The sequence below is a fragment of the Macaca fascicularis genome, chromosome 1 (assembly GCF_037993035.2).
Source record: "Macaca fascicularis isolate 582-1 chromosome 1, T2T-MFA8v1.1".
Lineage (NCBI taxonomy): Eukaryota > Metazoa > Chordata > Mammalia > Primates > Cercopithecidae > Macaca > Macaca fascicularis.
In genome coordinates this window covers 194,712,615-194,724,810 of record NC_088375.1, presented here as the reverse complement: position 1 = coordinate 194,724,810, position 12,196 = coordinate 194,712,615, and the positions used below count along the sequence as shown (strand labels likewise).

Below are 12,196 nucleotides of genomic sequence, written 5' to 3'. Positions count from 1 at the left end.
CTTATTTTTGGATACGGTTTGAGGTAGAAATCTAATCATTTATTTCCCTTTTGGAAAAAATGTCTCATCGCCATTTATTGAAGAGTCCGTCCTTTCGCCCACTGACTTGAAATGCCGTCTTTATCATAAACCAAGTTCCCTTGATGTTACTCTTCATTTCGGCCTCACAATCTTCGCTTATTTTCCTTCTACCAGGGATGCTTTTCGCTATGTTCCTTTCAGGGCTACCTTCAGATCGCAGTTCAAATGTCTCCCCCTCATATCCAGATTGCTCTACAGGCATTTCTGGCTCCGTGATCCCATGACCTCAAAGGGGTCTAGATGGGCATAGCCTCTGACCAGTTGTTGCTGGGTTGTTGTCAGGACTGGTGATGCGTAGGCCACTGAGAGGAGGAGCACCCGGAGTCCAAGTGACGGAATCAGGCGGGCGCCCGCGTCGCTAAGGAGTGCGTCACCATGCGCGGGCGGACGGGGGCAGGGCCAGGGCTGAGTCACGTGGCTTGGTTGCCTACGCGCTGGTGGGCCGTGGGAAGATGGCGGACGGAAAGGGAGACGCCGCCGCTGTCGCCGGGGCTGGGGCTGAGGCTCCGGCGGTAGCGGGAGCCGGAGATGGAGCCGAGACTGAGTCCATGGTTCGGGGTCATCGCCCCGTATCTCCAGCGCCGGGAGCCTTGGGACTGCGGCCGTGTCTGTGGCAGCTGGAGACAGAGCTGAGGGAGCAAGAGGTGTCGGAGGTCTCATCTTTGAACTACTGCCGGAGCTTCTGCCAGGTGAGGGGCTGACTGGCTGGCTGAGGGCGGCGGGGCGGGGAAGTCAGGGAAAGAGGCCCTGGATACTCTGCAAGCAGCCGTGTCCGAACTGAAAGGCGCCACCTCAGTGACTCGCCGCGCCCCCGGGCCGGGAAGGCCCAGCTCGGAAGCTCGACCGCTGGCCCCCCTGCGCCACTGCCCGACTTTGGCCACCCCTGGGGCGTTTTGCTCTGAGCCTTACTGAGATCCCGGAGGGCCCTGGCGGGTCCCTGGAAGGGCTGTGCCCTGTCGCCGTTGCCTGTGTCCTGACCGGGTGGTTGGAGCGCCACTGCCCCCTGAGGGATTGATTGCTTGTCCCTGCCGGGAGATCCTTTTTTGAGTGGAGTGCCGATCTCCGAACTGTTAAACCCGGGTTTTTCTGAATAATCCAGAGAGGCGTGTTGGGGCCAGAGATTTATTTTTGGAGTTAACATCTTTTGGGCTCCTAAAAGGTATGACAGTTGGCTTCGAAAGGCGTCTAGGGCTTTCTGATTAGGGATTGCAGAGCCGGTTGGTTGGCTGTTTTTTTCTTTTTTCTTTTTCTTTCTTTCTTTCTTTCTTTCTTTTTTTTTTTTTTTTTTTTTTTTGACGTTTAAGCTGTTCTTTCGTCTTTTCTGTATTTCTTTGAGAGGATTGTGCTACCGAGAATAAGGCTGACTCTTTGGGTAGAAGAGGATGGGAAGAGGGATGTAGAGTGTGGCCTCTTTTGGCAGTCGTATGATCATTTCTGTGCCATGGTGGGTCCTAACCTATGATTACATATTTATGGGTGTGTTTAGTCTCCATGACCACTCCGAGATTTTTCTGTATATTTTCAAGTCTTTTACAAATATGAATATTGGCCATTATTATTTCTACTTCCAGTGTTTGTTCTGTCAGGTTTCAGAGGCACCCCTCTGCTCCTTATCTGTTGTACCTTAGAAAATGCAAAATAATCGTAGTATGTTGGTACTTGGAGTCTTAATAAGTAGTCCAGTATGCTGAATAAATTGCGGCGTTCTAAAATAATAATTTTGGGGGGCAATTTGCTCTGTTGGTCCGGAGTAGAATAAAAGTTAGGTTGCTTGATTGCTTTTCTCCCTCTCTCTGCCGAGACAGAAGCACTTCATCTCTTTGAATGGAATTTTGTCCTTACTCATCTTTTCCATGGATTGTACCACTCCAGTTTTTGTGTGTACAACCTGCAACATTGCCCTGTACTATTAAATGTTAATGTATTGTTCTCAGCTTCCTTAGCAGTAATCATCCTTGTTTAGTAAGCTAATTTATTTTACAAATTTTTACTGACTTTATAGGATAGTGCCAGGGACTTTACCAAGTGCTGGGGAAACATGAGTAAGACAGCACTTAGCCTTGATGAACTTACAAGTTGGTGGGAGGTGGTAGAAATGACAGTATTTCCAGTGCGGTTTTGGTAATGATTGAAAAGGAGGTGTTGTAGAGACAATGGTGAGGAGAGAGCCCTCATGGGATATCCCGATGGGAAAGACAATTAACTAGTAAAAATAAGTAAAAAGTTTAATTATAAATTGTAATATGTGCTTAGAAAGAAGTAACTGGGAGAGGCCACTTTAGATAGTAGACCCTGTGGGCTGCAAGGATGAAAATGAGTCACCGTGAAGGTCTCGGGTGGGGAAGCATCCCAGTGCCAAAGGTAGAGATTGGTCAGGACCCAGAATGCTATGGGAGAAGGGGAAACTAATGGAAGGAGAGTGGTGGTGCAGAAAACAACTGTGGGTTTTGGGTAAGACTTCTAAGCTTGAGTTGTCTCCCTGGAAAGATGACAAGAATGAATGTAACCAGTCACATTGAAACTTGTCAAAGGATCACATATATATGTATTCTGCTTTATGTCTAGTGCTTGCAACTGCAGTTTTATTTAACGTAATATTTTAATGTCTTGAGTCTTGGTGACACCAGAGATGTGATGGCCCAGAAGAATTTTTAAAAGAAAGCATGTGTAATTTGTCTTTTCTATGAAGTTTTTTTTTTTAACCTAAAATTTTTCCAAAAATTGTTTTTTAGACTAATAAATGAAGTAAGAACAAGTATTCCTGTAGCACTATATTGTAATAGAAAGTACATGGGATTGGGGGTTAGTTGGGTCTTGACTGTGACTTTACCACTTCTTAGCTAATAATCTTGGGTAACCATGTCTGCAAAACTATCTTATTTTCTGATCTTTATCTCCTTATAATGCCTTATACAATCAGAATAGAAAGTTTGTGTACAAGTCTTCACAAAATTTGTCATATTTTTGACACATTTTTCCCTGTAGTCCAGATAAAATCAACTATGTCCTTGATGACCTGATACAGAAAAAGTAAAAATTGTATGAAGAAGCAGGAAAATTTTCACCATCAATAAATTTTGTTGAATAACTCTTGGTTTCACATTTGAAAAGAAGAATAAGATATATTCATTCACTTAAGGAGCACTGATTGTGTGACAGTTCTGAAGATGGGAACCTAGTAAGACAGTTTTCTCGGACTCTAGGAGAGGAGCACATAATATATAAAGATAGGTAGTAGGCATTTTTACATTATCATAAAGGCCTGACCCCTGCTTATGGGATGCTTAATACTACAAATGTATTTTCATCAGTTATTTAGTTAGAAATGTCCTAGAGACTTAGATTGTACCAAGCAGATCCCTTTTGCAACATCCTGGGACCATATTCTCTCCAACTCTTGTAGCACTTAAAAGAAATGGCTCTATCTTTGGAATTGCACCAAATCAAGAAATAAACTAACATATGAGTGAATAGAGAAGCTTGTCTCATTCTGGGCATATTTTCAACTTTCATATGTTTGTGAATATGATAAAATGAAACACTGAAAGTAATAGTTACTAAGAAAATGATACTTAGGTCAAACTGTATTCAGTGAAAAATTGTATTAAGTGACTATGGGATGTGGTTTGTTTTTTCTCTTCCTTTCAGTTCCTTTTGTGAAACCACTGCCAGACAGTGTGGATAAGATTAACTTTAGAAAACAGTCTTTCTTTGTTTTCCTGAAAAATTGATGATGTCTTCTCAAGTTTTTGCTGTATTTTGGGGACCAAGATTCCTTAAGTTTTACAGTTGGTGTCTCTATTTGTAACAGAAATTTTGAAGACTTTAAGTAAACTTTGTTATCAAAATTGGAATTGTTGGGTGATTATATGATTACACTTTGAGAATACTAGGCAAAGTAATTTTATGACTAAACCATGTTTATATGAGACACTTTTAGGTTCAAGACTAACAGTGACTTCATAGATTTTTAATGGCTAAAATAAGTAAGTACTGCATTAAAATTTCCATTTTTCCTAGATTAGTGATGGAGTACAAGGGCTGTGAGTCAGATAACCTGTGTACTGGCTTCACTATTGAAATAGTTGTGTAACCTTGGGCATGTTATTTTCTTTAAACCTTAATTCTTTTGCAAATGGATAATAGCACTTATGTTTTGTATGCAGATTCATTGTTGTAAGGACTTAATAAGAAAATCTCTGTTTTAAAAAATACCTCCAGAATTGTCTGTGTTATCCAGATTTCTTAGCTTTGTAGCAAAAAGTTTTCACAGCCTTGGTCTCAGCATGCTTTTCAACCCTCCCCTCAGTCTCATCACCTGAATCCAACTGTTTACTCCTATTCAGGAGTTCTATACTTGGAGTCAGTCCATGGACCAACGTGTGATTGCAGTTATTCCTGTGATTAAAATTTTGTCTGTATCTTTCCAAGCACATTATTTTGGGAAAGATGATTTTAATTTTCATTTGACTTTTCAAGATCCAATAAACGTATTAACTACGTTAACAAGATCTCAGGCCATGCCTTTCCCTTTCATTGTGAGGTTCTCTCATTTTCTGCATGGGAGATTTTTCTTCTTTAGGGCCCAGTATAAATGTCATCCCTTCTGTGAAGCTTTTCCTGATTCACCAGGTAGATTTCCTCTTATTTGTTTGGGATTTTTTTTTTCTTTTTTTCTTTTTTTTTTTTTTTTTTAAATTCTTTTTTTTTTTTTTTTTTTTTTTTGAGGCCGAGTCTCGCTCTGTCGCCCAGGCTGGAGTGCAGTGGCGCGATCTCGGCTCACTGCAAGCTCCGCCTCCCGGGTTCCCGCCATTCTCCTGCCTCAGCCTCCCGAGTAGCTGGGACTACAGGTGCCGCCACCACGCCCGGCTAATTTTTTTGTATTTTTAGTAGAGACGGGGTTTCATTGTGTTAGCCAGGATGGTCTCGATCTCCTGACCTCGTGATCCGCCCGTCTCGGCCTCCCAAAGTGCTGGGATTACAGGCTTGAGCCACCGCGCCCGGCCAGGGGGGATTTTTTTTTTCCTTGACACTTTGTATATACCTATAGTTTTAATTCTTAATTTTATTGCTGTCACTGTCTTCTTTCAGGTTTTCTCCTATTGCAGCCACCTCTTCACTAATCTCTTGTTTTCTGACTGACATTATCTGCAGTTCATCTTTGTGTTCTTTCTAAATTATAAATATAATCTTGTTAGTCACTTTATTCTCTAAAATGCCTCAAATTTTTTTCCCCCCAAAGGCAAGATAAAGTTCAAACTTATTAGCTTGGTATACAAAGCCTTTTGGAATCCGAACCACCAACTCCCATTTTTCCAGCCTCATTTAAAAAGTTGGTTTGATCCCACCTTCACTACTGTGTCCATTTCTCACTCTGCCTCAGTAACCCAGGGTCTTCCTTTCCCTATCTACCTATTTATCCTTCAAGACCTGGCTCAAATATTAGGGTCTTTCAGAAGCTTTTTCTGATTTCAGCAGGCAGAATTAGGTGGTTCTTTCTCCAATGTATTCTATTAGCTTCCAGTACATAAACGTGGTGCCTAAATATTTGTTCCATGTTTGTCTTTTGTATTGACTTATAAATCAACAAGAGCAGGGATCTTGTTTATTTATTTTTTTTTGTATACTTAGTACCTAGCAATTAGTACAATGCCTGTCACACAAAACTGATTTGTTAAATGGATTGTATTGTAGGGACTTCATGATACACACATGAGATACACACTTAAAAAACAGTACTTTAGGGGGAACACCTAATGTAAAATCTATTATGTAAAAAACAAATTTACCATAAGAAATTACTATAAAGGGAGAGGATGTGGAGAAATAGGAACACTTTTACACTGTTGGTAGGACTGTAAGCTAGTTCAACCATTGTGGAAGACATTATGTGGCAATTCCTCAAGGATGTAGAACTAGAAATACCATTTGACCCAACCATCCCATTATTGGGTATATACCCACAGGATAATAAATCATACTGCTATAAAGACACATGCACACATATGTTTATTGCGGCACTATTCACAATAGCAAAGACTTGGAACCAACCCAGATGTCCATCAGTGATAGACTGGCTTAAGAAAATGTGGCACATATACACCATGGAATACTATGCAGCCATAAAAAAGGATGAGTTCATGTCTTTGTAGGGGCATGGATGAAGCTGGAAACCATCATTCTGAGCAAACTGTCACAAGGACAGAAAAGCAAACACCGCATGTTCTTACTCTTAGGTGGGAATTGAACAATGAGAACACTTGGATGCAGGGTGGGGAACATCACACACTGGGGCCTATCGTGGGGTGGGGAGTGAGGGAAGGGATAGCATTAGGAGATATACCTAATGTAAATGATGAGTTAATGGGTGCAGCACACCAACATGGCACATGTATACATACATAACAAACCTGCATGTTGTGCACATGTATGCTAGAACTTAAAGTATAATTTAAAACAAAGAAGTTACTATAAAGGAACAGGATAGGAGCTTTTGGCCATTTCTTGGAGACATTACTTATCACCCTAAGCCTACATTCATATAATAATGTACACATTTACATGTGTGCAGTGAGGAATAGCATTGATGGAAAGAGAAAATGAGAGGCCTAGTATTGAGGAAGATTTAGCCACCTAACAGGACAATAGTTTGGAGATGCCAAGATGGGAATAATCAGTCTGCTTACCTTGAGGTTGATGGCCATGAAGGCTCTTGAGCCTTACCTCTCTCATATATTTCAATAAGTTTTTAATGCACTAGCTTCTCTTCTTGTACTGCCTTCTTTTTAGTGATATTTAAATAGAAACTACATGACAAGTAGTTCTCCATAGCAGAAGCTAGCTTTGTAATGCACATGACAAAAACATAGTATAAATATGACCCGTGGAGCAGTGAAAACTTCGGGTGCTGTCATTTGCTGTGGTACCGTCTTGTCTCTTACTGTGTACTGTGACCTCTAGTGGTTTCTGTTTCTTCCGTGGATCATACTCTTTTGAATAGTGTTGACAAAAACTGAATAGAAAGTACAACTTACTGCAAGGCTGCAAAGACTAAAACGTGTTTTATTTTCATTCAGGTCTAGACGCTTGTCACCTTTCCTAGTGACCTTCCTTGACTGTCTTATCTAAAATAGCACTTCCCCATTGCCTTTCACCTCTTTAAGTACTACTTTATTTTCCTTCAGATCACTGCTGATCTTGTATATCAGTCTCCCCAACTGGGATGTAAGTGCTATGAAGATGTTGGCTTTTATTTACCTAGTGCCTAGTCTCTAAAACTTAGTGGGTACTCACTAAATGCTTGTTCATCTTTATCTCCTCCCTTTCCTGTATCTCCCACTCTTATTTTTGAGAGTAACAAGCAAGTCTTAACTGTCTTTATCAAGAAATAGGGACATTTGGCCAGCTGTGGTGGCTCACGCCTGTAATCCCCGCCAGCACTTTGGGAGACCAAGGCGAGAGGATCCCCTGAGCCCCAGAGTTCAAGACCAGCCTGGGCAACATGGTGAGACCTTGTCTCTCCAAAAAATTTTTTTTTTTTTTTTTTTTTGAGACGGAGTCTCGCGCTGTGTCACCCAGGCTGGAGTGCAGTGGCGCGATCTCGGCTCACTGCAAGCTCCGCCTCCCAGGTTCACGCCATTCTCCTGCCTCAGCCTCCGAGTAGCTGGGACTACAGGCGCCCGCCACCACGCCCGGCTAGTTTTTTGTATTTTTAGTAGAGACGGGGTTTCACCATGTTAGCCAGGATGGTCTCGATCTCCTGACCTCGTGATCCACCCGCCTCGGCCTCCCAAAGTGCTGGGATTACAGGCTTGAGCCACCGCGCCCGGCCCAAAAAATTTTAAAATTAGCCAGTTGTGGTAATGCATACCTGTGATCCCAGCTACTCAGGAGGCTGAGGCAGGAGGATCACTTGAGCCCAGGAGGTTGAGGCTGCAGTAAGCCATATTCGCGCCACTCTACTCCAGCTTGGGCGACAGAGTGAGACCTTGTCTCAATAAATAAATAAATAGATAGAAAGATACTTGTTTGTTTGTTTGTTTGTTTGTTTGTGACAGAGTCTTTCTGTGTTGCCCAGGCTGGAGTGCAGTGGTAAGATCTCAGCCCACTGCAACCTCCGCCTCCTGGGTTCAAGCAATTCTCGTGCCTCAGTCTCTAGAGTGGCTGGGACTACAGGTGCTTGCCACCACGCCCAGCTAATTTTTGTGTTTTTAATAGAGATGGGGTTTTGCCATGTTGGCCAGGCTGGTCTCGAACTTCTGGACTCAAGTGATCTGCCCACCTCGGCCTCCCAAAGTGCTGGGATTACAGGCGTGAGCCACTGTGCCTGCCAAGAGAGAAAGAGACATTTTTTTGTCAACCAGTTTATCCTGCTTCCCAGCAGGGACCACACCTTATTGTTTTTTGAATCTTGATCAACTAAGAGTAGAGCCTCATTTTTATTATATAATAAAATATTTCATATAAAATGCATTAAATTTTGTATAAATAATATGTTTTGGCCATGCACGGTGGCTCACGCCTGTAATACCAGCACTTTGGGAGGCCAAGGCAGGTGGATCACCTGAGGTCAGGAGTTCGAGACCAGCCTGGCCAACATGGTGAAACCCCGTCTCTACTAAAAATAGAAAAAATTAGCCGGATGTTTTGGCAGGCACCTGTAACCCCAGCTACTTGGGAGGCTGAGGCAGGAGAATCACTTGAACCTGGGAGGCAGAGGTTGCAGTGAGCAGAGATTGTGCCATTGTACTCCATCCTGGGCAACAAGAGCAAAACTCCATTTTAAAAATAATAATAATAATATGTTTTAACATAAATAGAAATTTATATAATAAAACTTTCATTGCTGGCACAAGGCCAACATACAATCCAGTACATGAAAAATTTGAGGGCCTAAATAATTTATTGAGGATCTTTTTGTGTGCCAAGCCCTCAGGTAGGTAGTGTGATTTTCATTTTACAGATAGAAAACAGGTCCAGAGAAGTTAAGTAACTTTCCCAGGATCACACAGCTGGTAAGTGGTGGTGAGTTCTTTAGACTCTAGAGCCTGTGTTCTTTTTTCTTGCATCAGAATTTCCTAAACTGTGTTTCACTCCATGTGATATATTTATTAATAAGTGCTTCTTGAAATAAGGGTTCTATGTTCATGTAAGTTGGGATAAGCTTTTTTTTTTTTTTTTTTTTTTTTTTTGAGTTGAAATTTCGCTCTTGTTGCCCATGCTGGAGTGCAGTGACGTGATCTCGGCTCACTGCAACCTCTGCCTCCCAGGTTCAAGCGATTCTCCTGCCTCAGCCTCCTATGTAGCTGGGATTACGGATGCTCACCACCACACCTGGCTGTTTGTATTTTTAGTAGAGATAGGGTTTCATCATGTTGGCCAGGCTGGTCTTGAACTCCTGACCTCAGGTGATCCACCCGCCTCACCCTTCCAAAGTGCTGGGATTATAGGCGTGAGCCACCATGCCCGGCCATGGGATAAGCGTTTTAAATGTTAAAATACATTGTGAATTTCCAAGAGAGACATTAGGTATTGTGCAGCATTTGCCAAACTTACCAGGTCTAGAACATTTTGCCATATTCTGAAGCCTTTGTCAGCTCAAGAGTCACATTTTTTTTTACTATAATAAAGCAGAGTGCAGAGGTGAAGAGATGATTGCCTTGTCTTTCCGCCTGTCACTGACTTTTAATTATTTAGTTTTAGCCTAAAACGTGATTCTGAGCTTTTTTTTGTTCTTTGTTTTTTTTGAGACAGGGTCTTGCTGTGTTGCTCAGGTTGGAGTGCAGTGGTGCAATCACAGCTCACTGTAGCCTTGTTAGCCTCAACCTCCCAGGCTTAGGCAGTCATCCCAACCTAGCCTCTCTAGTAGCTGGGACCACAGGCGCGCCACCACGCCCTGTTAATTTTTGTATTTTGTAGAGACAGGGTTTCGCCATGTTGCCCAAGCTGGTTTCAAACTGCTGAGCTTGTGATCCTCCCTCCTCAGCCTCCCAAATTGCTGGGATTACAGGTGTGTGCCAACTCGCCTGGCCTTCTTTAATTCTTTAGGCATGTTTCCTTCAGTTCTTTGAATATACAGTTGGTTCTCACTATTTGCGGATTCTGTATTTGTGCATTAGCCTACTTGCTAAAATTTATTTGTAAAACTGGCTGACTCTGACTGAGCTTTTTATGAAAAAATTTCTCCTCTGAAGGTTTTTCAGGGATTAAATTATGTGTATTGTTACATATGAAAAATATTTTAGTGTGTTATAATTTGGAGAAAGTTGAGAATGAGTTATATTTCAGACATATCTTGAGTCAAGATTTATTCTTATAGGTTTACCTATATTGCTGCAACATAGTTAGGCTGGGATTACTAATGTATTTGTTTATTTCTCCCCACTTTTGTGCTGACTCTGATTACTGTCTTTTTGAGTGCTATTCTTGTCAATATTATTATTATTTGGATCTAGCAGCTTATGGTGCTGACATTTGATTTGATAGTTGTTTTTTTGTTTGTTTGTTTCAGTTTAGAGACAGGATCTTACTCCCTTGCTCAGGCTGGAATGCAGTGGTACAATCTTAACTTAGTGTAACCTCAAACTCTTAGGCTCAAGTGATCCTCCCACCCCAGCTTCTCAAATATCTAGGACTGCAGGTGCATGACATAGTGCCCAGCTACTTTAAAAATAATTTTCGTAGAGACAGGGTCTTACTGTATTGCCCAGGCTGGTCTTGAACTTGAGGCCTTAAGTGATCCTCCCACCTCAGCCTCCCAAGGCACTGGGATTAGGGATGTGAGCCACCACTCCCAGCCTGATTTCTTGGTATTCTTACTACCAAGGAAATAACCTGAATATGTCATATTAGCCAGCACAATTTCTTAATAATGTGGACATTTGTTGTAAGAATTATTATCGCAGGCCGGGCGCGGTGGCTCAAGCCTGTAATCCCAGCACTTTGGGAGGCCGAGGCGGGCGGATCACAAGGTCAGGAGATCGAGACCACAGTGAAACCCCGTCTCTACTAAAAATACAAAAAATTAGCCGGGCGCGGTGGCGGGCGCCTGTAGTCCCAGCTACTCAGGAGGCTGAGGCAGGAGAATGGCGGGAACCCGGGAGGCGGAGCTTGCAGTGAGCCGAGATCGCGCCACTGCACTCCAGCCTGGGCAACAGCGTGAGACTCCGTCTCAAAAAAAAAAAAAAAAAAAAAAAAAGAATTATTATCGCATATGATAAAATGTATATCCTTGCTTGGGAATTGTATTTTTATGATATATAATTTTACAAAATAGGCATATTGTTGTGATTCCATTTCATCATCTTTGCTTTTTTCAGATATATGTTTAAAATATATATAAGGTATCCTAAAGTAATAAAGCAAACATAAATATTTTAGTTTTTGCGACTCAAAACTAGTGGGTGCTCATTCCAGAAACTTAAAACAAGATTTACAAATAGATGAATTAGATAGTGACAGTACCATATAAAGTCACTCAATAGCTTGGTGTATTTATCAGATTTTTGGAAAAACACGTATAGAATATGTGTTTATATAAATATTACAATTTCTAATTGTGCAAACAACTCATGCATACATTCTAATTGTTAAAAATAAGAACAGTATCAAAGGGGAGAATAAGAAGTAAAAGCTCCTGTCACACACACTTTTATGTACTCCAGTACTACCTTTTCCTAGGTAGACCATTGTTAACAATTTAGGAATGTATATCTATAGAATTTTTCTATATGATGTGTACATATATATGTACTATATTTAGAAAAAATTGTTTCAAGCTTATATACTAAAACCTGCTTATTTCATTATTGTAGACATCTTTTCATGTAGAATATGTGTAGACTTACTGTAATTAAGAAATAAATGCATAGTATTCCATCAGAAACTGCATTGATTTTAAATTCTACAGGTAGCAACACCTTCAACACTCTTAACTAAAAAAAAATTTTTTTTAAACTATAAAAGCACTTTTTGAGGCAAAAAATACAGTACGGAGGGTTTAAGGAAAAGTAAAAGCCTCTTTCCTTCTGCCCACAATCTTTCCAGTCGCTTCCCAGAGGAAATGACTGTTAACAGTCTCTTGTGTCCTTCAAAACACAAATACTTACTCTTTTGC

At 41.4% G+C, this 12,196-nt stretch overlaps 1 protein-coding gene across 4 annotated transcripts in view; it reads left to right on the top strand.

Moving 5' to 3' along the window:
• The first annotated feature begins 520 nt into the window (after positions 1 to 520).
• RLF (RLF zinc finger) overlaps positions 521 to 12,196 on the top strand; it is an 80,861-nt gene continuing 69,185 nt past the window's right edge. For all 4 annotated transcript variants that reach the window (XM_074011174.1, XM_045373715.2, XM_074011181.1 and 1 more), the window contains exon 1: positions 521 to 770. Coding sequence is in view for 2 of the 4 variants with exons in the window: in XM_045373715.2 (XP_045229650.2) it covers positions 534 to 770 (237 nt within the window). In the remaining 2 variants the exon portion in view is untranslated. The remainder of the gene's footprint in view (positions 771 to 12,196) is intronic.